The sequence below is a fragment of the Cydia splendana genome, chromosome Z (genome assembly GCF_910591565.1).
Source record: "Cydia splendana chromosome Z, ilCydSple1.2, whole genome shotgun sequence".
Classification (NCBI taxonomy): domain Eukaryota; kingdom Metazoa; phylum Arthropoda; class Insecta; order Lepidoptera; family Tortricidae; genus Cydia; species Cydia splendana.
Genome location: NC_085987.1, coordinates 32,206,483 through 32,228,325, shown reverse-complemented (window position 1 = coordinate 32,228,325; position 21,843 = coordinate 32,206,483). Strand labels below are relative to the sequence as shown.

Below are 21,843 nucleotides of genomic sequence, written 5' to 3'. Positions count from 1 at the left end.
CCGACGAACTCCAGATTTGATGGACACCCCAGCGTTTGTCAGGCAGCGCCACGGGTGTTAAAAATGGGAACTAAAAACTGTCAAAGCGGCGGCTAATGACTCGCTGTATTACATTACGGCTAGCTGTGTTGAAGAACGTATGGCGCCGAATACATTCCGGCGGATTCTCATTCAGCCGCATTCAATCCGGCTAATCGTTAAACCGCCGCATTTCAAAACGGCCCTGTTTTTGAAAACGGCTAGCTGTAATGTAATACGGCGGATTATACGATCCGACTGCGACAGATATACTAATAGAGCAAATTGGACAGTTTCCTCTTATTTGCTTTACAAGTTTTAACGATAAAACAATTTTAATTATTTTTCCCCAATTATAACATTAATAAACAAGTAGTTCCAAATCATTTTACAAGTAGTTTATGTATTAACATAATGGATAGATTCCGGCGACGAGTATAGGTACACTGTACTAATTAGGGTAACATTCCATTTCTGACCGCAGCTGCACTACTAGTACGAAACGCGTCGGTGTTACTGTGGCCCTACTGAAAAAGGGTACAAGTCACGCGCAGCTTAGGTGTAAAAGGGCATAAGTGTTACGTGGAACTTAGGCCCTTTTACAACTGCGCTGCCTGAGACTTGTACCCTTGTTCACTAGGGCCACAGTATTGTCAATTTCCATAGTAAAATGAATGGTAGTGCTGCTGTCGTTGGAAATGGTCTGTCACCTTTATCATGTAGTCATGCTTACGAAATATCAACTACTGGGTTTTTAATATTTACCTATGCTTAGATAGAGAAAACTTACGAGATACATATATTCATATTTTTTCAATTTTATTGATCAGGATGATTATCCATGTTAACAGTATAAATACGAGTATGTACATGAAACATGTACCCAAAGTAAGCGCACACAGCCCCTTCATAATAAATTCACAACTCTTAACAATGTTCTTAATGATTTTGTATAATGAGAAGACTTAAATATGTTAGGTACGAGGGATTTATGTAATTTAAACTTTTCCGACTCTTCGATACATGAAGTTAATCACAAATTGAAGAAGATCGATGCAATAATGTTCATAATAACATTTAACGGAAATGGTAACACCATTTCAGGTAGGTAGCGCAATCCCAAATAAATCTAATAGAAAATTAGCGGCAATTTGCTTTGCCCCGGTTAAGATAGGCTAAACTTGCTTCTCTATCTCATTATATTAATTGTTCGTCGCGGAGGAGAATAACTATTAAAAATTCATTGTTTCCAGCCATCCGCCGAGTTCGCTCGGATAACATTATTAATATTAAATTTAGCCGAGACGCCGCGCCTAATGCTCTAATTTAAAATTCTTACGAAACTTAATATTTGAGCGGGGTGCCCCCCCAAGGAATCTATGCCTACCCAAAACACTCTGGAAACGTGGAGTATTCGCAGCAATATTCGTTACAATTCTGGGCGGACAGCGCGTGTAGAGGGCGGGTATACGACGCAGGAGGCAGTGGACGGGGTGCCACGGGAAACCGGTATCTGTTTCAGTTTTCACGTCCTGAGCCTTAGTACAGGACTAGACTTGCACGCTCAGCGGTACATAAATTTTGTGGCGGTACCGCATCGGAACCGCAGGAGCTAGAACGACCTCTGTAGTTCGTACGTGTTGCGCTGCCAAATAAAATGTTGAGTAATATTATAAAACTAGGTTTACTATAATACTGGTTCCTTAGATTACTTCTTTTACTATTTTATTATATCCTCTCAAAAACACGAAAAAAGAAGTATGTTTGTAACTACATATCTTCAAATTTTCGGGTCTTCGAATGTAACGAGCCGAATTTGATTGGAGACAAGGCCAAATTACTCTGCTCTTACTCCTACTAAACATGCTCGTAAACCTACGTTCTTTAAAAAAATCTGAAGTTGCGTCTAAAATAGTAAAAGTAACATTAGATAGCCACTGCAGCGGCATTACTGTTGCAACGTTACTGCTGCAGCGTTGACGCGAGCGAGAGCGATATAACTGTAATTTTACATTTCCTATTAGTAAAACTAAAAGATAAAAGGAGGCCTAGCGGTAAGAGCGTGCGACTTTCAACCATTGCGGGTTCGAACCCTGGCTCATACCAATGAGTTTTTCGGAAGTTATGTACGAAATATCATTTGATACTTACTACTTACTCGCTTTTCGGTGAAGGAATACATCGTGAGGAAGCCGGACTAATCCCAATAAGACATAGTTTACCCTCTGGGTTGAAAGATCAGATGGCAGTCGCTTTCGTAAAAACTAGTGCCTACGCCAATTCTTGGGATTAGTTGCCAAGCGGACCCCAGGCTCCCTGAGCCGTGGCAAAATGCCGGGACAACGCGAGGAAGATGATGAGTAAAAGTAAAAGATAAAATATGACTGATTATGATTATTTACTTTGAATCATATATAATTAAAACGATTGTTAATATTAAACCATATTAATTTAAATTACTGAACACTACCTATGTTCATGTTTAGTTCTCAAGACTCCACTTTACGAGAAGTTGCTGTTGTCACATAAACGTGTTAATATGTACAAGAGGAGTTAGGTGCGAGTTGTGAATTGAGATTATAAGTACGAGGCAACTCCGGTATATTCGGAGAAGCGGTGTTTAACGTGTCAGGCAAACACGGGTTAACTGGTTATGTCTCTCGGATTTAGAGACAACGGAAGTGCTTACAGACCACACCGATAACCGTCTACCTAACGACATAAAATAATTAACTTATGCAAGGTTTGTGTCAAAATTGCATAAGTGGTTACTGGAAAAAGCTTTTTATTCAGTACAGGAGTTATTTTTAGACATTTAGAACTATTTTTATATTTATTTCTTATTTTATTATGTTTTGCTTAATTTGAAATATTTTTATCAAGAGCTGTAGATTTAAATTAATGATTTATATTTGCCAGTCTAATGCGATGGTGAGTAATATGATGTCTTGGCACGGCCGTTCCCCCAGATTATGTAAATAGTTTGTAAATAATGTATAGTATAATATAGGTTAAAACAAAACATAATTTGCATGCCTAGATTATTGGCGAAATGTGCTGAACTCGCAAAATTGCATGTTAACACCAAACTTCTGTACCTACCACATTTCTAGCAAATAAATTTCTATTTCTATTTCTATTTATTTCACACCAATTTACAAAAGAGATCTCTAGATCAATCGCAAACTCGTATTATTATGTACTAATTACGTATTTAAAATTGGATTCATGCCAAAAGTATTAGTAAGTAGGTATGCCGCCGGTCTTCACTAACGCATAACGTAACGTAAGTATACAAGCGTGACGAAGTAACATTAATTTTATTATTAACATAAGTTAACTTCAATGATATGTAACTGTCATCAGCATTTACATGTTCTACGTCTTGAATAATCCATATACGCAGTGCTGTGACAGACCACATCGATATTACGTATAAGCCAACTTCAATTTCTGCAGCATACCAAAGCAATTTTTGATGAAAATTGTTAAACGATTTTCCATCCAAGCGAGTCTACTTCGTTTCGTGGAAAACGCCAAAAACGCGAACCAACATAGCGTCAGTACACTGGCTCCGAGCTGTCACAAATTGGTCCGTACGTTTTCAGTTTTCCGAGTAAAAACTTGATCACTGTTTGATTGATATACTCTTTTATTTATTCGCGAAGAGGTAAATACGAACTACGCATGCAACGTTTTAATTTCCTAACAAATTTTAAAACGAACTTGTTTTATTTAAATATTTAGTTGAATATGGTCTGTAAAGGTCTGTTTTATTTAACTTCGCTTTTCAATTGGACTGTTTCCGGTTTCCTTTATGAACATTTTCCATGTATCCTGCAGCAAACATGATGAGCAAACATGTTTCTCTGCTATGAATAAAAAACCGACCGACACAGTGGGGTTCCATTTTGACGGGATAAGCACGATATATTGAAGGTTCACTCGTAATATTAATTCGTTTTTATATTCTAAATAACGCATAATATTACATATAATCTACATTTAATGTTTCTTTTGGGGGTTAACTTAACTAGTAAAATAGTATAGAACATTTTTTGTTTCGTTATTGATAGTTATATTTTGGATTCTCCTCGTGTGCTATGTTTCTCATAATATTTTATGAAAGTAAAATTTAGATGAAGTCATTGTCCGTATGAAATAAGAACTGCGAAACCATTAGCGCGAGATGATCGTACCTACTAAATAGGAGTCTAACGCCATTTCCGTGCGCTGTAACGAGACAGATGACCTCTGTGCACGTTCATCAAAGTTATGGGCATTTAGTTACATATAAAGATGTTTTTACATAGAAAAGAATTATTGGGAAAAATAAATTTATTCATAAAAATGTTCTCTGTCATCATTAAACTAATTAATTATAAGTTTGATTATATGTAAAGATGTTTTATATAAACTGTAAACATAAATAAATAGATAGAAAGATATATGGTTTACATAAAGCATTGCAGACATTACTTATGTCTAAGTATGACAATATTAGTGTTCGCTTAATGAAATAAAAAACTTAATTTTGTTAATTTCTAAAAAACTAGAGAACTGATATACAAAATTTCATTGTCAAATGAGTCATTATATGTGTATGGTACATAGGAATTTAATGATTAGTCAATTCATTAAAATAAATATTTTCATTACCTATACATATATGGGATAAGCAAATAAAATAAAAAATGAGAACCTGTTCTAGCTAATAATCGTTAAAATTATAGAAGCATATCATGATTCATTTATGTAGAATGTAATTAAATAAGGCATTGAGATTTTATAATATTTTTATTATAAGATCTAAATTTACATAAGATTCTTGAGTGTAATTATGTATGAATATAGACCAAGAAAAGTCTAATTTTGTATGCCATTGTGAGATCAGAAGGATTTGGAGGATTAAGGGAAGAGTATTTTAGTCAATTTATATAGTATATTGTATATAAGGTGGGTCATTTAGTTAATAAATGATCATATCTTTACTAGTACTAATGGAATTTTTATAAGGAAAGTTCAGTTGTAAAAAAAAACATGAAAATAATGTTTGTATTGTTAAATGATGCAATAGAAAATTAGATTATAAGCTTAAGAATTAGTTTTAGCCATAAATAAGAGTGGGAACACTCCAAAATTCCTCATAAACATGCAAATAAAATGTTAGATTGTTTTTGTCCATTACTTCAAAAGTATAGAGTTTTGATGAAAGAAATTTATTGAAAATCGTAGATAAAAAATAAATACATCCAATTTAGCTTAAAAAATCACTTGAAAACTAGCAATTATTGTAAAAAGTAAGAAAAACAATTCTCATAGGAAAATTTGCAGTATACGGGGTCATTGAAAAATGGACCTTAATTTCATATATATAAAGTTCAAATTTGCTTGCACTCCCTAGCTAAAAAAAATGCATGATGTGGTTGTTAGAAGAGTACAAAGATATTTTAGGCGACGATGGTGACGATGGTGACGAAGGCGACGTTCGTAACCAAGGAAACAAACAAAACAAAATAATACCAAATATATAGGGGTATAAATAGAAGAGCCAAAAGCTAGGAGATTCATTCAGTCTACAGCAGCCAAACCAAGAAGAGCTCCAGAAGAAGAACTAAGAAGAGGATCCAGAGAAGCCCCAAGGACCGAAGAGGAGCCCCAAAGGAGCAGCCTGCACAGCCTGGGACATCAGCGGAGCCCTAGCGGGCATTCTCCGAACATCTTCGAGCGACTTCAGCGGAGCCCTGGCAGGCTTTCTCCGAACATCTTCGAGCGACTTCAGCGGAGCCCTAGCAGGCATTCTCCGAACATCATCGAGCGACTCCAGCGGAGCCCTAGCAGGCATTCTCCGAACATCATCGAGCGACTTCAGCGGAGCCCTAGCAGGCATTCTCCGAACATCTTCGAGCGACTTCAGCTGAGCAAGTAGCTGAGCATCAGAGCAGGTTCCAGGGAATCCTGAGCTACCCACTTCAAAGAAGCCTTCAAGTCTCCGGGTGAGTGTTTATATATTCATAAAGTAGTGATTTTTATTGATTTGAAAAACTTAATACTGATTTTATTTTAGATTACTGTTGGCAGTGCGAATTCTTTATTGTTTTCTATGATTTGCTACAAATAGAGAGACTTATAAAGTATGAGTAAAATTAGAATGAAGCCTCGATCAATGAGAAAGAGTCTGGTATAGAAAAGTATGCCAAAATCCTGTTCAGATTTCATGATGTGGTGAACAACGGATAGCTGAGCGATTCCGTAAGTTAGCGGTTGTAAAGAAACCTCAACTGCTTTCTGTGTTCTATACCATATAGAATGAATTGAAACTTGAATAGTATATAGTTTATTTGTATGAATTTATATATGGGCTTTAATCTGGTTTTACAGATAGAATTTTAGTGATTATACTGAATTTTTCTTTATATTACTGTTGACAATGCGTATTCTTCATTATTTTCTATGATCTGCTAAAACTTCAACTATGACAATATGAAATTGTGTGCTATTGAAATTAAACAAGGAAATTTTGATTCCAAGGAGATCTGATACTGAATTATTGAAAATAAAATGTTTTGCTCTGGAGAAGTTGAGTGATTTATAAAATGTGAATAAAATTAGAATGAAGCCTTGTAAGAAGAATAAGGCCTGGCGTAAAAAAGTATGCCAAAACTTGTTCAGATTTCATGATATGGTGAACAACGGATAGCTGAGCGAAGCCGTAAGTCTGTGGGAGTAAGAGAACCTCTCCTGCATTCTGTGTTCATAACCATTTATAAATAATGATTGAAACTTGAACAGTTTAAAATTTATTTGTATGTATTTATATATGGGCTTTAATCTGGTTTTGTTTGTCGGGTAGATGTTTTGGAAGCATGTAAGAATTAGGGCTTAGATATTGTCTATCAGAATACTACTGCTTAAATAATTTACAGGGTCTGTGACGTCATGGAACCTTCGCTCCTACAAGACCTCACGTGAAAGAAATACAATTTAAATGATTCTTTTTATATTCAACTTAAGTATAGACTCATAGCTTTGCAATTTTATGTACATTAGCTTTGTTTTAATCAAAGTTTTAAAATATTTTAGATTGAGCTTTAGATTTACGTTCCGTTACATAACAAATCGCGTTGTTAGGCATACTGGTCAGTTTTTTTCGTGGGATTTTTCTGCCAGTCCAGTAGGTTACAAAACCATAGTAGAGACTATTAGGGCTAGTTGTTAGGCAGGTAACATCATAGGGCTAAAAATAAATAAACCAAAATCAAAACTCGTCAACCAAAGTAGTATAAAATCAATTTTTCCGTAAATAAATGTCTTTAAACTTATTCTGTTGTTTGCTTTAATAATATGCCTCTCTCTCTCTAAAGATCCTGAGTTACTATTCTTCGCAATGTAGATTCCTACCACTTGATCACAAGCCTGGCCAATTTAGTTTGTAAGATAAGCCACACATGCATGGAGCCCTGGTCCTGATAAGGTTAGATTTAGGATCTTCAATTATGGTAAGTATTCAGTTTAGAGGAAATCTAGGTTAACTTTCAATTGTTTTAACTAAAGGGTCATGAAATTTTGAGGGATATTCTTTATATTCATGGGCCGTGATCGTCTAGATAAGCTTAGCTTAAGGGGTTCGTTTCAGCGCCTAGTCTGGTCTGGGTGTCAATGATTGATGAAGTGTGCTCTCGCTGGGACTCCCGCGGCGGGCGATGGATGTTGCAGGTGCGATTTCGTCACTGCATATGTATGCTTCAGTCACACACATTCAAATCTTGTGAAAACTAGAAATCATCTAGAAATTTTATTAGCGTATCTGTGAACACAAAATGTGGTCGGGAACGTCGTCTCGCCCGTTTCAGACATTAGGTAGAAATTAATGACGTGGCGCCGAGCGCTGCGACTCTGACAGACATCTAGAGGTTCATTACCCCGCCTCGCCGAATGCGCCGATGTGGCCATGGAGGCGTGCACCTACAATTATACTACTTAATTCGCATACTATTATTGGTCTCTATTTTTTAACTAGATAAAGGTTCTCTGAAGCTAAACAGCGACTTTGAAGAATGCTCTTGCTGTAAATAACCTTAACTTATCTTCTCTTAACATGCTATTTATACGAGGTGACCTTAGCCATTGGACAAACCCTTAAATCCCACGTAGGGTTACTTCTCAGAAATGCTCTAACGGTAATATTTTTTTTATTAGAACAAAAGATAAAAAAATAAATTATCAAACAAAAGTTATTTCTAATAATCGACAACAAAATGAAACATACTGTATTAATCATTGGCAGTGCTTTTGACAATTTGTTTGAAAATGTGCGGCAATGATGACATTTGTCAAAAGTCAGAATCTTATTAATGTCATAAATAAAAAAGATAATCAAAACGGTCGAAGAAGGTTTCATACTATTTATTACCTCAGGAGCTACTAACACATACAGGTTGCTCCAAAGTAAAAAAATCGTAATTTGTTAATTTCTTCGTAACCGCTACACCGATTGTTATGATACTTTGTATACTGGTTCTAAATACCCTAATGCATATGTGCATTCCGGCTTTGTCGAATGGCTAGGGACATCCTGTATATAATGGACATAGTAGTTTATGTACTTACTAACTTTAAAGCGCCGTGAGTTCAGTACGTCTACCATCAGTTTTGACATTGACATATACGCTCACGTCTACGTAACTTACTTTCTATGCATCTCGCTCGTACTCGCATATTAGTGCAAGCGAGATGTACAAAAAGTAAATTACGTAGACGTGAGCGTTATGTCAATGTTAAAACTGGTGGTAGACGTACAGGTCGCACTTCGCTAAACACTGACCGGACAGCCGTGCATGTCCGGGATCGCGAATATCATTGTTATTTTTTGTATTTTAAATTTAAAAAAAAAGTAATCGATGAACTCGATAAAAAAAAAGTTACGAATTTGTAGAAGCAATTTTCATGTTTTTAGCTTTTGTCCAAACATTGTTACAATCTTGTTTTTGCCTACGGTTTTGGTGCCCCCTAGACGTGGTGCCCTAAGCAAGTGTTTAGACCTATGTTGGTGAATTTTCTTTCTCTCGAGTGAAAGTTGTTGAATCAGGTTTCGAATACCTAGATAAAGTTACTAGAGAAAGGCCTCAAGATTGCTACTCATGTTTTTTCAAAAGAATGAGTAGGTATCTAAAATGCGCTACAATTTTTTTTAAACTGGTGACGGAACCCACGGCACCTTAAGGAAGCAGTTTTTTTTGTAGCTCGAAGTAAAAGTCATTACTTAACGTTTATTCTTAATATAATCACTATCTGCGGCAAAATGGTCATCGGATTTATTTGTGATAAAAGGAAACCGACTGTACATTAGATTGTAATTAGTAGTTCACTGGACAACACAAACCTAATATAAGTAGAACTAGTAGAATGGTGTACTCGTACGTTATATGCAATAAATATTTAGCTATATGAATTCTTAAGCATTCTCATTATAGAAACGTTGTACCTAATGTAATTTATAGAGTTATATGTATACTAATTGTATTACTGTTAATACTCTTTTTTTTTGCTGTGGCATCCTGCGAGTCGGCAAACGACGTACTCGTAGCAGTCGTAGCCTTGCTACGTAGCAATGTAGCACGTATTCAAACAGTTTCGTCAGTAGACAACGCTACGTCGCCATAATTGTTATTTGTCATGTCAGAAATCATCATTAACCTAACCTCACATAAAATCGAATGCCGTGATGTATGTATTTAATACGTTAATGTTATATTAGTGACTATGAAGCTCCAAACAGAGTACTTACCGAGGTATGCGCGACATAAAGTAAATATTAAATAATACTTTTTACGTTTAGATTGAATATGTATTATTTCATATAAACTTAAATGAACCACAGTTAAATGAGGTAGGACATAGAGCCCCGCAACAATTAACTGCTATTTAGACTGGCATGTGTTGTGGTCAAATAAATCGACATATTTATCCATAATACGAGTTTTAATTATTAATAACGGACATTAGAGAGAATTGACTAAAAATGCTGCACCCTGTTTTTAACGTAGTTACTTTACTTACTACCTAAAATGCACGAAGTTCTCTGTAATTTATCGTCAAAGAGTCACATTACTTGAGAACCGAATCAAGAAACTTGCGTTGGGGGTCGTAACTACCCTTCTTAGGATTGTGAATGTTTTGTTTACGGTTCCCGCCCGCATTATTTCAGTTGACGACGTGAATTAAACTGAAGTGTAATTGTTAATGTAACTAGAACTAGTGATACCCGATTCCGGCGCCCTGGCACAGTAGGTCATGGCCCCTCTACACGATGGGCCAACGCCGGCCACTCCAAGGGACGCATTTATGCGTTAGAGCAGCCATTCTCTAAGTGTGTTCCGCGGAACCCTAGGGTTCCGCGACACCCCTGCAGGGGTTCCGCAAGAATTTAGAACACTATGCTTTAGTCGCCTCGAAAAATTTTACTATGCAAAAAACACACTTCTCAAAACTATTGTTTTATTGTAGGGCTCCATCAAGTATTTCGTATTCCAAAAGGGTTCCGTCAAAAAAAAAGATTGAGAACCGCTGCGTTAGAGGGAGCAAGTGATATTGCTATCTCATTCTACCGCATGGCTGCGTCCCTTGGAGTTGGCCCATCGTGTAGAGGAGCCATCAGCGCGCACGTTCGCCGCCGCCGCCGCCGCCCGGGTAATGAATCGGAATGAAATCCGTTGCGCACCAACAACGGGTTCGCAGTTGTTTGCGGGGCACTGGATTCGAACACTTGTCGCTTAAGAGGGCCCCGATGCTTTTAATCTATTCACAGATACCGTAAGCTATTACACACTTCTCAATAATTTATTCTGTAGACTTACAATTAGATAAATACTTTAAGAGTAAGTTGTAAGTAGACCAAGCACGGGTCTCAACGTCTTTAATGACTGTTACTATGATATCGGATGTTAAAATGTCTCTACCTACCTGGTAATTAATACTTTGTGCACACGCAAGTATTTCATTTTTTGTGAAAGATCACATATGTAATTATGCAATTGCCGACAATGGGGCAAGGTATTGCAAAGTCAGTAAATTATGTACCAGTGGCAAGGTGTCAAAATTATCAGTAGGTTCCCTTTGCTTGATACTGCTGGATACGTATCTCATATCGTCAATTTGTGGATAAATTAGACGATCTTGAACTTAGAAATTTCTTTAAAATGCTGGTTACTGGTGCCTTTACCTAAACATCCATCCGGATTTTAAAACACTGCGAAACAATAATTGTCAATGTAAACTGTATTAAATAATTGAAATTGATGATAAGATTAGATTAGTAGCAGTCATGCTCGTATTGCTGGTGGGGGAGGGGGGGAGGTTGCTTGATAATTGCGTCTCGTGTAACTAACTGCATGCACGACCCTGCCCAGACGAGTACCTGCGAGGTTATCGCTAGTAATTAATGCCTATATTAAGTTCCCCATGTCGTGGTCGCCGTAAGTTATATTCTACTCCATTAACTTAGTTTCGCTTGCCTGAACTTCGTTTTAAGTTGAACGCTCACATTTTAAGGTACTTAGTTACTAGTTTTGCTGCAGCGTTCACTTGACTAATTTAACACATTCAACACCAAGAACCCGACTGTCGGGTACACTGTTCGTAGCGACTACGCGCTACATACGACGAAACCGTGGCTACGCGCTACGAGCGTAACCCGTAGCACTTAGTGGTATTGAATGTGTTAAATATGCAATACAACGCAAAGGCTACTTCCACGGAGAAACATCATTCCAATAAGGACCGATATGGAGTGAGGATGAATGATGGAGAATTGTAACTAAATAGATCATGGCGAATTACTAAACAAATATACAGTCTTGGTAATATTTTTTTTTCTATTTTTTAAATTTATAACGCCTTACTCAATAACTCTCTACTCGTATTTATCTTTAAACGAGCAATTCTTGTTTATTTATATATTTCGGGGATTTCGGAAACGGCTCTAACGATTACGATGAAATTTGGGGGTTTTCGGGGGCGAAAAATCGATCTAACTAGGTCTTATCTCTGGGAAAACACGCATTTTTGAGTTTTTATATGTCTTCCCGGCAAAGCTCGGTCTCCCAGATATTACTATTTATAAGGTTAAATATATTATATTAATATTATTTTTGTGTCTCCCTTAGTTTTATTATAATATGTTAAAATGGAGATAGAATAATAAATAATAATAAATACAGTAAAATATGACACCTTAATATTGCCGTTTTATAATTTCAATCCGTAAAGACTTGTCATATACAAAATAAAAGTTTTGCGTCAGACGTCCCTCGTAAATAGAGTCGTGGCTTCTCCAAAAACAACGACGCAACTTTGCTGAACCGTTCAGAAAGTTAGATTTTTTCGCTCAACTGACTATTGCTAGATTAAATAAGAACTTGAAATTTATTTTTCATATACTTTTGAATGTTGTTTTAGTTGCATGATTATTTGATATGTTACTTTATTCTTCAGATTTTTATTGACACACATCAAGATAGAGAGGTTATTTATATTAACTTTGGCAAGTGTTATTGACTAAAGTAAGATTTAAAGCACCTCTAGGGCGTCTTTAATCGAGTAAGTAGTTAGTAGTGAATTAGAATTTAAAACGAGTTATGTATAGATAAAAGATAGAAACAAAGCTGTGAACTCAATTACCTATACAGTCTAATGCCAGAAGAATATTCCAGGGACATGTCCAGCCTAATAGTTGCTTACGATATAATCCCGCTAAATGGCAGCTATTCGTTTATAAACCTACTTATACCTTTTAATTATACCGATAGGCTTCTACTATTGGAACATGTAAGAATAAAATTCTATAAGATTTTCTTTTTACAAATAAGTTGATATAAAATGAATAATGTTTATTCGGGAAAATGCATTGTTTGCGCTTTTTCAGGTCTTAAACTGTTTATCTCCATACCAGTGACTTCATCTAAATCGGCTTATGCGTGAAAACGTAAATAACAAATAAACCAAAAAATAACCGTCGCATTGCTAAATTTAGTATGAGTCAGCTTGCCCCTCTTAAATCGGCGCAGAATATGAAAATAGCCAAAAACATCACATTTATTATAATGTTCAGCGACAGTAATTATTCGAGTACATTGTGTTTTACGGCCCCGTATGCACGCACGGCCAGAGCGGAATAAAGGATAGGTCCACGCGTCGGTTAGAATGAGCGAAAAATATTCTCCTCTTGCGGGACCAATTTGTCACTGTCTCCGCCAATTTCCTCTTGTAACTAGTTTTTTCTTTGCGCCACGTAAATTTAATTTGAGCTCTTTGTTGAATCGTTTTGAAGCGGTTGTTTCCGGCTCATGTTTGCGGGTCGCGCTGCTGTTCATACAAACTAAACACAAATTAATTAGTATTGGTGTAGTGCAATTAACTTAAGATCACATATTTGACATTTATTAACCACCTACAATGTAAAATGTGATGTTGCAGTAATAGTACATTGTTATACAAGTGTGCTACGTTGGTCATAGAGACCGCGCAATAAGAAAATCGATGTGTGTAATAAATAACCAATGCACGCGTTTCATACGACGTTTTTCAACACACATGCGAGAAAAAGCGGCCTAGTGCGAGTCGGACTCGCCCATGAAGGGTTCCGTAGCAGCAAGTAACATAATAAAATTGCGGTTTACGATTTATGACGTATTAAAAAAAAACTACTTACTTGATCTCGTTGTAACCAATTTACGGTGGAAGTTGGCATGGTAATGTGCATCATATATTTTTTTTAGTTTTATCATTCTCTTATTTTAGTAGTTACAGGGGGGGGGGGGGGGGACATTTTACCACTTTGTAAGTGTCACTCGCGTTTTATTCAGTTTAGAAAAAAATTATATTAGAAATCTCAATATCATTTTTGAAGACCTATCCATGGATGAAATGTGTTTAATTGTGTTTGATGAAAAAAAAATGTTGAGTTTCAGTTCTAAGTATGGGGAACCCCAAAATTTATTGATTTTTTCTATTTTTGTGTGAAAATCTTAATGCGGTTCACAGAATACATCTGCTAACCAAGTTTCAACAGTATAGTTCTTATAGTTTCGGAAAAAAGTGGCTGTGACATACGGACTGACAGACAGACAGACAGACATGACGAATCCATAAGGGCTCCGTTTTTTGCCATTTGGCCACGGAACCCTAAAAACTTTCATATTAATCAAACTTTAATTGTTAAAACAGTAAAAGTCTTGCATCTGTCATACTGCCCCCGCCCCTGGCAAGAATTGACATAGGCACTAGTTTTTACGAAAACGACTGCCATCTGACCTTCCAGCCCAGAGGACAAACAGGCCTTATAGGGGGATTAGTCTGGTTTTCTCACGATGTTTTCCTTCACCGAAAAGCAACTAAATATCATATCAAATGATATTTCGTACATAAGTTCCGAAAAACTCATTGGTAATACGAGCCGGGGTTTGAACCCGCGGCTTCCGGATTAAAAGTCGCACGCTCTTACCGTTAGGCCTCCAGCGCTTGTAAAACAAAATCTAAATAAAGAAACATGAAGCGTTTGCTAACGAACGTAGTTTTCAATATGCTAATGTATGATTGCGCAATTACAAGATATGTGTTTGGCAAATATTACGCCCGTATTCATTTACATATTAAACATCGATTTGTTCGGGGTAAACCCATTCCATTCAGCAATTGATATTTTTATTGGAAAGTTTAAACAGATTCCAGGCAATTAGTTCAATTTTTATTGGAGTGCGAGAGGAGCAGTATTGCTCTGGGCTAGCACTAAATCTTTCATCCCTCTCTCGTAAATCAGAATTTTAGAGTACGTTATTTACCGAACTAAACTGACCTCTCTCTGTTCCTTGTAATTTATATCCTTTTTGAAGTTTCATTTAACGGGCTTGTTGTATTTAATGTTCTCGACACTATTTGTGTTGTATCATAAAACTAAATATGTAACTAAGTGTACGGTGTGATATATTCATATTGCTGAAGTATGTTTTTTTAATAGGTGTTTAAACATGAATGATCGAATTGTTGCTCTTAAATAAAAGAAATTTAAAGAATGATAAAGAATGATCGAATTGTTGCTCTTAAATAAAAGAAAATAAGCTTCAAGATAGCTATTTGTGGGTCTGATTATAGCTATTATATTATAAGTATATACATACATATATTAGATTTATACATTTTTTATAAAATATTACAAGTCAGAGTAGCTAGGTAAATTCTGCCGTGCAAAGCAAAACGACTGTTTGTAGGTAAATTATTAAAGTCATTCCATTGTATTCCTTGTTCTCAAATGTTTTTGTGAAGTTAATGAGATACTGCTAGCAATCTGTCTGTCACTTGGAGACGCTCATATCTAATGCGTCAGTGTGCATCACAGACCAAATAGATGCTCAGCGCGGTTGACGCTGTTTGCCTTTGCCTGCCTTTGATCCTACAAACTACTGCACTAACATCTTTATCTAATTAGGGTACGATAGTCCACTCAAAACGTTCTCATGTGTTACCTAAGTGAGGTAGCAGATAATACCATTACTATCATTAAACACATGGTATATAGCTACAAAAGTTGAACAAATTAAATATAAATGGTTAAGACGTATTTATTGGATTGGACAAACATAGGAACCTTGTCATATTAAACTAATACCAATTAGCAGTCATAACTTTTTTAAAATTAAAATATAAATTTCTTCTGGCATAACTTTTTTAAATAATCATACTTATAATACAAGAGTACAACAATCCAATAGTATTAAAAGTAATTTAGCATTAGCAGTTGAAACTCGTAGACTCGAAGCGGTTTAATCAAGTATCGGAAGGAGCGAGTGACTTTGCATTGAACGAGCCCGAGTCCTGCAGCGGAGACAAAGGCTGCTAACTTACGAAATAATAATCCAGTTGCGACCCGGCCGCGCTGCCATTGAGCGTCGAACTGAGTTTACATTTCAAATTGTTTTTCAGCGATAAGGGTCACAAACAGATGCAGACTCTATGTTTTCTCTATAAACATTTTAAAACCACAGCTTTCTCCGAATCTAGCTCAAAGCTATCTATGTAAAGGCGGTGCTACACAGCCAAGTAAAATAGTATTATTTGACTAGTATAGGGACCGTGCGCGTTTGATGACCTGCCTGACCTGCCTGATCTTGGGGCCTGAATCGGAAGCATAAACTATACATTGACACTTCACGCCAAAGCAAGTGCTGCCCTCTAGAGTTGAAGTACGTTTTCTTGTGCGTTGTAGGTTCTGCCATCTGTTGGGCTACATTGGAAGCTTAAACTTGATATTTACACTTTGCGCCAGAAACCGGCCAAGTACTACAGGGTGCGTAGCCAAGGTGCAATCGTTACCGCTCCGAGCTCCGTAGCGAACGAAACCCAACTGTCACTGTCGCACTAGTGGTGAAGAGTGATAAAGAGCTATTACGGAGCGTTAACGATTGGCACGTTGGCCACGCGCCCTTGTCGGCTTCGTCCTACACGCCTAAGACAGATAGACGGGCAGTGGACTGAGCCTCCAAATAGTCCTACGACCCTGCTCTACTTCAATGTACCTATCTATCTACTACCTTAAATATAATTAAAAGTGCTAACTAGGCTGGAGAGACTCCTAAGTCCTAACCACGGGGTTGTCTTTATTATTAATTATTTTAATCATGTTACCACGAATAGGTACCGCGTGCGATTATAATTAATGTAGATATCTATAAACTACTTTATAATGAACAAAATTATTATTCTAATAGTGGATGGGTTTGCCAAATGTGAAATATCTGACTGGTACTTGAAAACAACATTTGTCCTACTTACCACGTTCGAGTGGCACAATGCCAAGGTCCTGTTAAAATAATGTTTCAAACTTCGACTCCGTGTTTGCGATATTTGTTTCAATTTGTGGCGCAATCATACCTTGTTAAATGGGTTAAACATATTTTTAGAAGAGTTAAGAGACTTTCCTGCAGACATAATAAAATAAATGGACTAAGCCTAATTTTTTTGGCCGGACCCTTATACCTAAAGAGGTTCCAAACGTTTACTTCTTCAAAGCTGTATGATTATTGATTAAGGCCTCAGTGAAATATACTCCAATCGTTAACTTTCGTATTTTCCACAGGAAAGACGCCGGCTTTCCGGAACATTTTTGGCCCAAATGTGATTTTATACGTAATCAGGGGCCTTATCCGAGATGTACAACTGTCATATTTCGCTTTCACATCAAATCAACTCTTGATTTAATCGCATGTTAATTCTTTTAAGTTTTGATTCGATCAACTGTGGATAATATCATTTGGTACAACCACAACTCAGCTCTAAACTCGGGGTGGTTCGGTTTGGTTGTCACCTAACTGTGGATTGCTAATGTCAAATTTTGACAGCTGCACGTATTCGGGAACTCACAATTTTTTTCACATCAACGGGAGATCAACTTGATACGTCAGCAGTCAGTTATCGCTAGTCAAATTGGGGGTCCAGATAGCCGAATTCAGCAGCTGTCTAGCTTTTTACAAATGCTATGTAACTCAGTTCGAATATGATGGTCGTTCTTTTCTACGTGACAGCGTGATAAAACGGTGTCCGTCACTTTCTATCCCACGGTGTTAAAAAGTGTCAGTTATTTTATCACGTGGATAAAGATGGATAAAGCCAACCATAATACGCCGGCAGCATAACATAATGGTATAAAACAATGGCAGTATCGTACATCGCAGTGAACGAACGTGGGCGCTTACAATTCCAAAGGTATTAAGTTACTTACTTGCACTTTGCCGACCTTTTGAAAGGTATTAGCTATGTTGACAACTTAAGATTTGCGTGTTATCGGATAAGGTATCATGTTGTTGTTGCATTAAGTTATACATTATAAAATGTACCTATTTAATGTACTATAGTTCGTATTCGTGAGTATCAAGTGTTTAAAATATAACTTTACATTTAATTTTGTCGAGAAAAAATATAATAATGAGTATAAATGGACTTGGTTTAGTGATAAGCGTGTTGGTAAAAAGTCTCAAATTTAATTAGTCAGCAAGTTTATCTAGCGCTAAAAATGTATTCTCTACCCAAGCTATTCATTCGCGTGTCTAACGCAAGCAAGCAAATTTGATTTAATTCTTATATCTTTTCAGCGCATTCCAAGATGGAAAAACATTGTTTAAGGCTTCAGTTACTGGCATAATGAATGGCACAAAACTATACTCTGGCACACCCACTTTGTCAGGTTAAAAATGTATGCGCGAAGGATTGACCTTCTATAAAAACTTTTAATTATTTACTGACAAAGTAGGTATCCACGAGTATAAATATAGTCATTAAAATGCTTTACTAGATTACAGCTGACTGCTGGAGCTGATTCAGACCTTTTAATACATTTTCTACCTCCATACATACACTTGTCATGTCGAAAGTGTTAATTCCTTGTATGATGAGCCTCTGATATGGTTATCACAATTGTATTTACGCTCCGATGTTATTTTAATAACCTTCACGCTTAAAACAAGCCTCAGAAGACAAGTCGGAAAAAATGAAAAATCGCTTTTCACGCCCGGCCCATCTATCTAATAAACCTAATATTGGTTCGATACGCGCTCAAGAGGCGTGAAATGACGCGCTCTCCCCAAGCCGAAGGGAGGCGCAAGAACCAGTGCCGATAGACCTCTAGTGTTTTACTTTCTCGGCAGCAACATCCTTATTATTGTACAGATTCCAGAGCTCTGTACAAAGCTCTGGAATTCTGGTTATAGAACATTAAGCCACGTATGTAATTATATTCATGTACTGATAAGATTTGAAAAATCAATTCTTTTATATTACAAATATTGTTTTATTCAGATTATTAAGGATTTTTAATGAAAAAAACAACTAAGATTTATTACATGAAAACGTTGGCTAACTTAGTGTTATTGCAAGTGTTAAAGAAGATTTTTTTATATTAAAATGGTAAAATACACTCGGAATAAGTTACAAAATTATCTTGATCGGTCCGGGCTGTTTCAGGGTACCAAACGACCAGAGAGGACAAAAAACAGTCTTTAATTACCTAAACCGTTCCAGTAAAACTGAATTAAACTTTCCAATGAAGAGCAGGGAAGCTTTAAGTTTGTAAATGATATAAATTCCCCCGGTTAAGTGCCAGCGCCGTCGAAGTCACATGGAAAGAAATCTAAAGAAATGATTAAAGTCAGCTGAACTTTCAACTTTTTCCTTTAAATGTACTATTGTATTTTTATCTACTCAGCTAAAATGTGTAAATATATGTTAATAATACAGATATACATAGTTACGTTACGCCCAATTTCTAAAATACTAGCTTTTCGGCCAAGGAACATAATCGCGAGGAAATCTGTATACTCATAAATTCGGTAGGTAATACCGTAATACCTAAATAAAATTGAGAGGTGTATGCTAGGGATTATTTTGATATAAGTAAAAAAGTCAAACTTTAATCTACTTCAAAACATATAAATCACATGTTCAAATAGTGTTAAATCACATACATAAATAAAAAGTAAAAAAATAAGAGATTTTTTGGACCATACAACAAGCAAAAGGGTCTAGCAGGCTAAGCGAACAAGATGTGCCCCCAACGACGGATTTGGTCATTCATTTCAGGTGGTGGTGTACTGGCAGGTCCTAAGAACACTCTATGCTTAATTAGTCTGTTCGAGATCCCGAAAACGGTGAAAAATAAAGATACTACTCCTAAAAATACGTGTGTTACCTCATTAGATTCGGCATGATGTCTAGAAAAATGTTTTCGAAGCGTGTATTAGCACACAAAAAATATCAAAAGTTAAAAACAAAAAAGGGGGGAAAAAGTAATTATTTTTTTATTTCCCCAATATCTCAAAAAGTATTAATATCTAAGAAACCAAAATTAATATTATAAAAGAGGAGGATATTTCCAATCAAACATTCCATACTTGCAGAACTGTATCTCCATTATTTATACTTTTTATTCAACGCTGAACACAGCCCTCCGCGCCTCATTTTCGAGAAACGCGCGCGGTCTGATAAACGATTACGTAACATTAAACATAATTTTAAAGGTATTAAATATTCATTGAAAAATTTAAAAAGATTTTGGTGTATATAAAACATGTCAACACATGTAATAGTTGTAGAAATTTATCTTAAAGTTATTTTTTCAACAAGTAAGGCAATTGTTAATGAACAAAATTTTCTCGAAATTCCTTCTTTATTGAAAACGAAAAAAAAATGATAAATAACTATTGTAAATTTTTTTTGTGATTAATAAGTGAAAAATAAAGTACGTAGCCTAAACAATTCCCCGTTTGCATAAAACTCCCTCGTTCTGTTCCACCGGATATAATCTTTATAAAATATTTTCTTACCGATTTTCCTTGAAAAGATCATAAAGGATGTATTCAAGTTATCTATAAGTTAAGTATGTGTAAGTATAAGTTATATTATCTTCCGATATCGTTGGAAATAATTAGATTTTTCTGCTCAGAGCGGGGCCGCTGGGGGATTAATCAGTTAATGAGGCAGACACGTACGAGTTAACGAGCGCCTAATTATACCACGATTTATGGGGCAAAACCTCCCTGTGGTTTGCAGGTAACATTAAATATAACAAATAAGGACTGAACCGATGTAGTTCTTACAGATTGCTAAATATATTAGTCACTTTTTTACGAAATACCTGTGCTATTAATGGGATTAGTAAATGTCGAGTCCGGATTAGAACTAGTTACTTACGTAAGGTAAGTTTTCTTTCAACCATATACCTATACCTACCTACTACCTATTGCTACATTCCAGCATTTTATCGGGAAGTTGGATATAATAGCGTATCCTCCTACTAGTCAAATCAGTTTCTTATATTGAACTGTCAAAACTGCTATCTATATTTTTCTATTAATTATCTGGTGCTTTATTTGATGCATGGTGTGAAATTATTTATTTTAAATATAGTCAAATACACTATTCATGAGCGATCCAATAGTGTCGTGAGCACTCAACAGGCCGACGAATGTTCTTATTAACCGCGATGTCAGAATAAGTAATATTTCATACAGAATGTTCACTATCCAACCCTTCCTCGGCTAGACTCAAGATTGACCCAATCTCAGTTCGATTAGCAATAAAAACAACACGACAATGGAACGTTCGAAATGCGGTTGTATATTAAATTTCAGTATGCATGATTTTTATTTAAAGATGTCAAATAGGTGTTTACACATTTCATATTTTTGCAATGATTTGCTGTTGTTGAACGTATTTAATGAACTAAGTACATACCTTTAATAAAATATTCTACATGTAGCTCATTATTGGTTACGCAAAGCAACTTACACACACACATTGATGCGTAGAAAAGTCGTGCTAATATAGATTGAAACTAAAATATTTTCCGTACTGTGGAGTGTGTTGTTTTGTATTGGCATGATTTTAACTATACTATTTTATTTATTTATTTTAACTATATACTAAACAATCAACTTACTGTGGTCAAACATCCTAGGATCAATGGTGGTGGTGGTAGGCTGCGTAGTGACGTCATCTTCGTCCTCGTCCGGATCGAGGGTGGTGGTGGTGGTGGTGGTGCGCCGCTTGCGCGGGCGCTGCTTGCGGGGCAGGGGCGCCGTGGGGCGGGGGGCGGGGCCCCGCGTCAGCGTCGCCACCGAGGTGCTGCCGGCCCCGTCCGCGAACACGAGCGCCACCAGTGACACGACCAGGAGGCGCGTCACTAGTGGCGCTAATCGCCACATCGTGCCTAAACAATAAAAAACAATATTTTAACAACGCTCTGTTATTATTGTGAATAAGAATTGTAATGTTAGATAATTA

General features: G+C 36.4%; 1 protein-coding gene across 1 annotated transcript in view; it reads right to left on the bottom strand.

Moving 5' to 3' along the window:
* Positions 1-21,843, bottom strand: part of LOC134804742 (discoidin domain-containing receptor tyrosine kinase B-like) — a 269,473-nt gene that overhangs the window by 93,506 nt on the left and 154,124 nt on the right. Inside the window, exon 4 of the mRNA XM_063777943.1 lies at positions 21,500-21,769. Within this exon, the coding sequence (XP_063634013.1) occupies positions 21,500-21,764 (265 nt within the window). The 5' untranslated portion in view covers positions 21,765-21,769. The remainder of the gene's footprint in view (positions 1-21,499; positions 21,770-21,843) is intronic.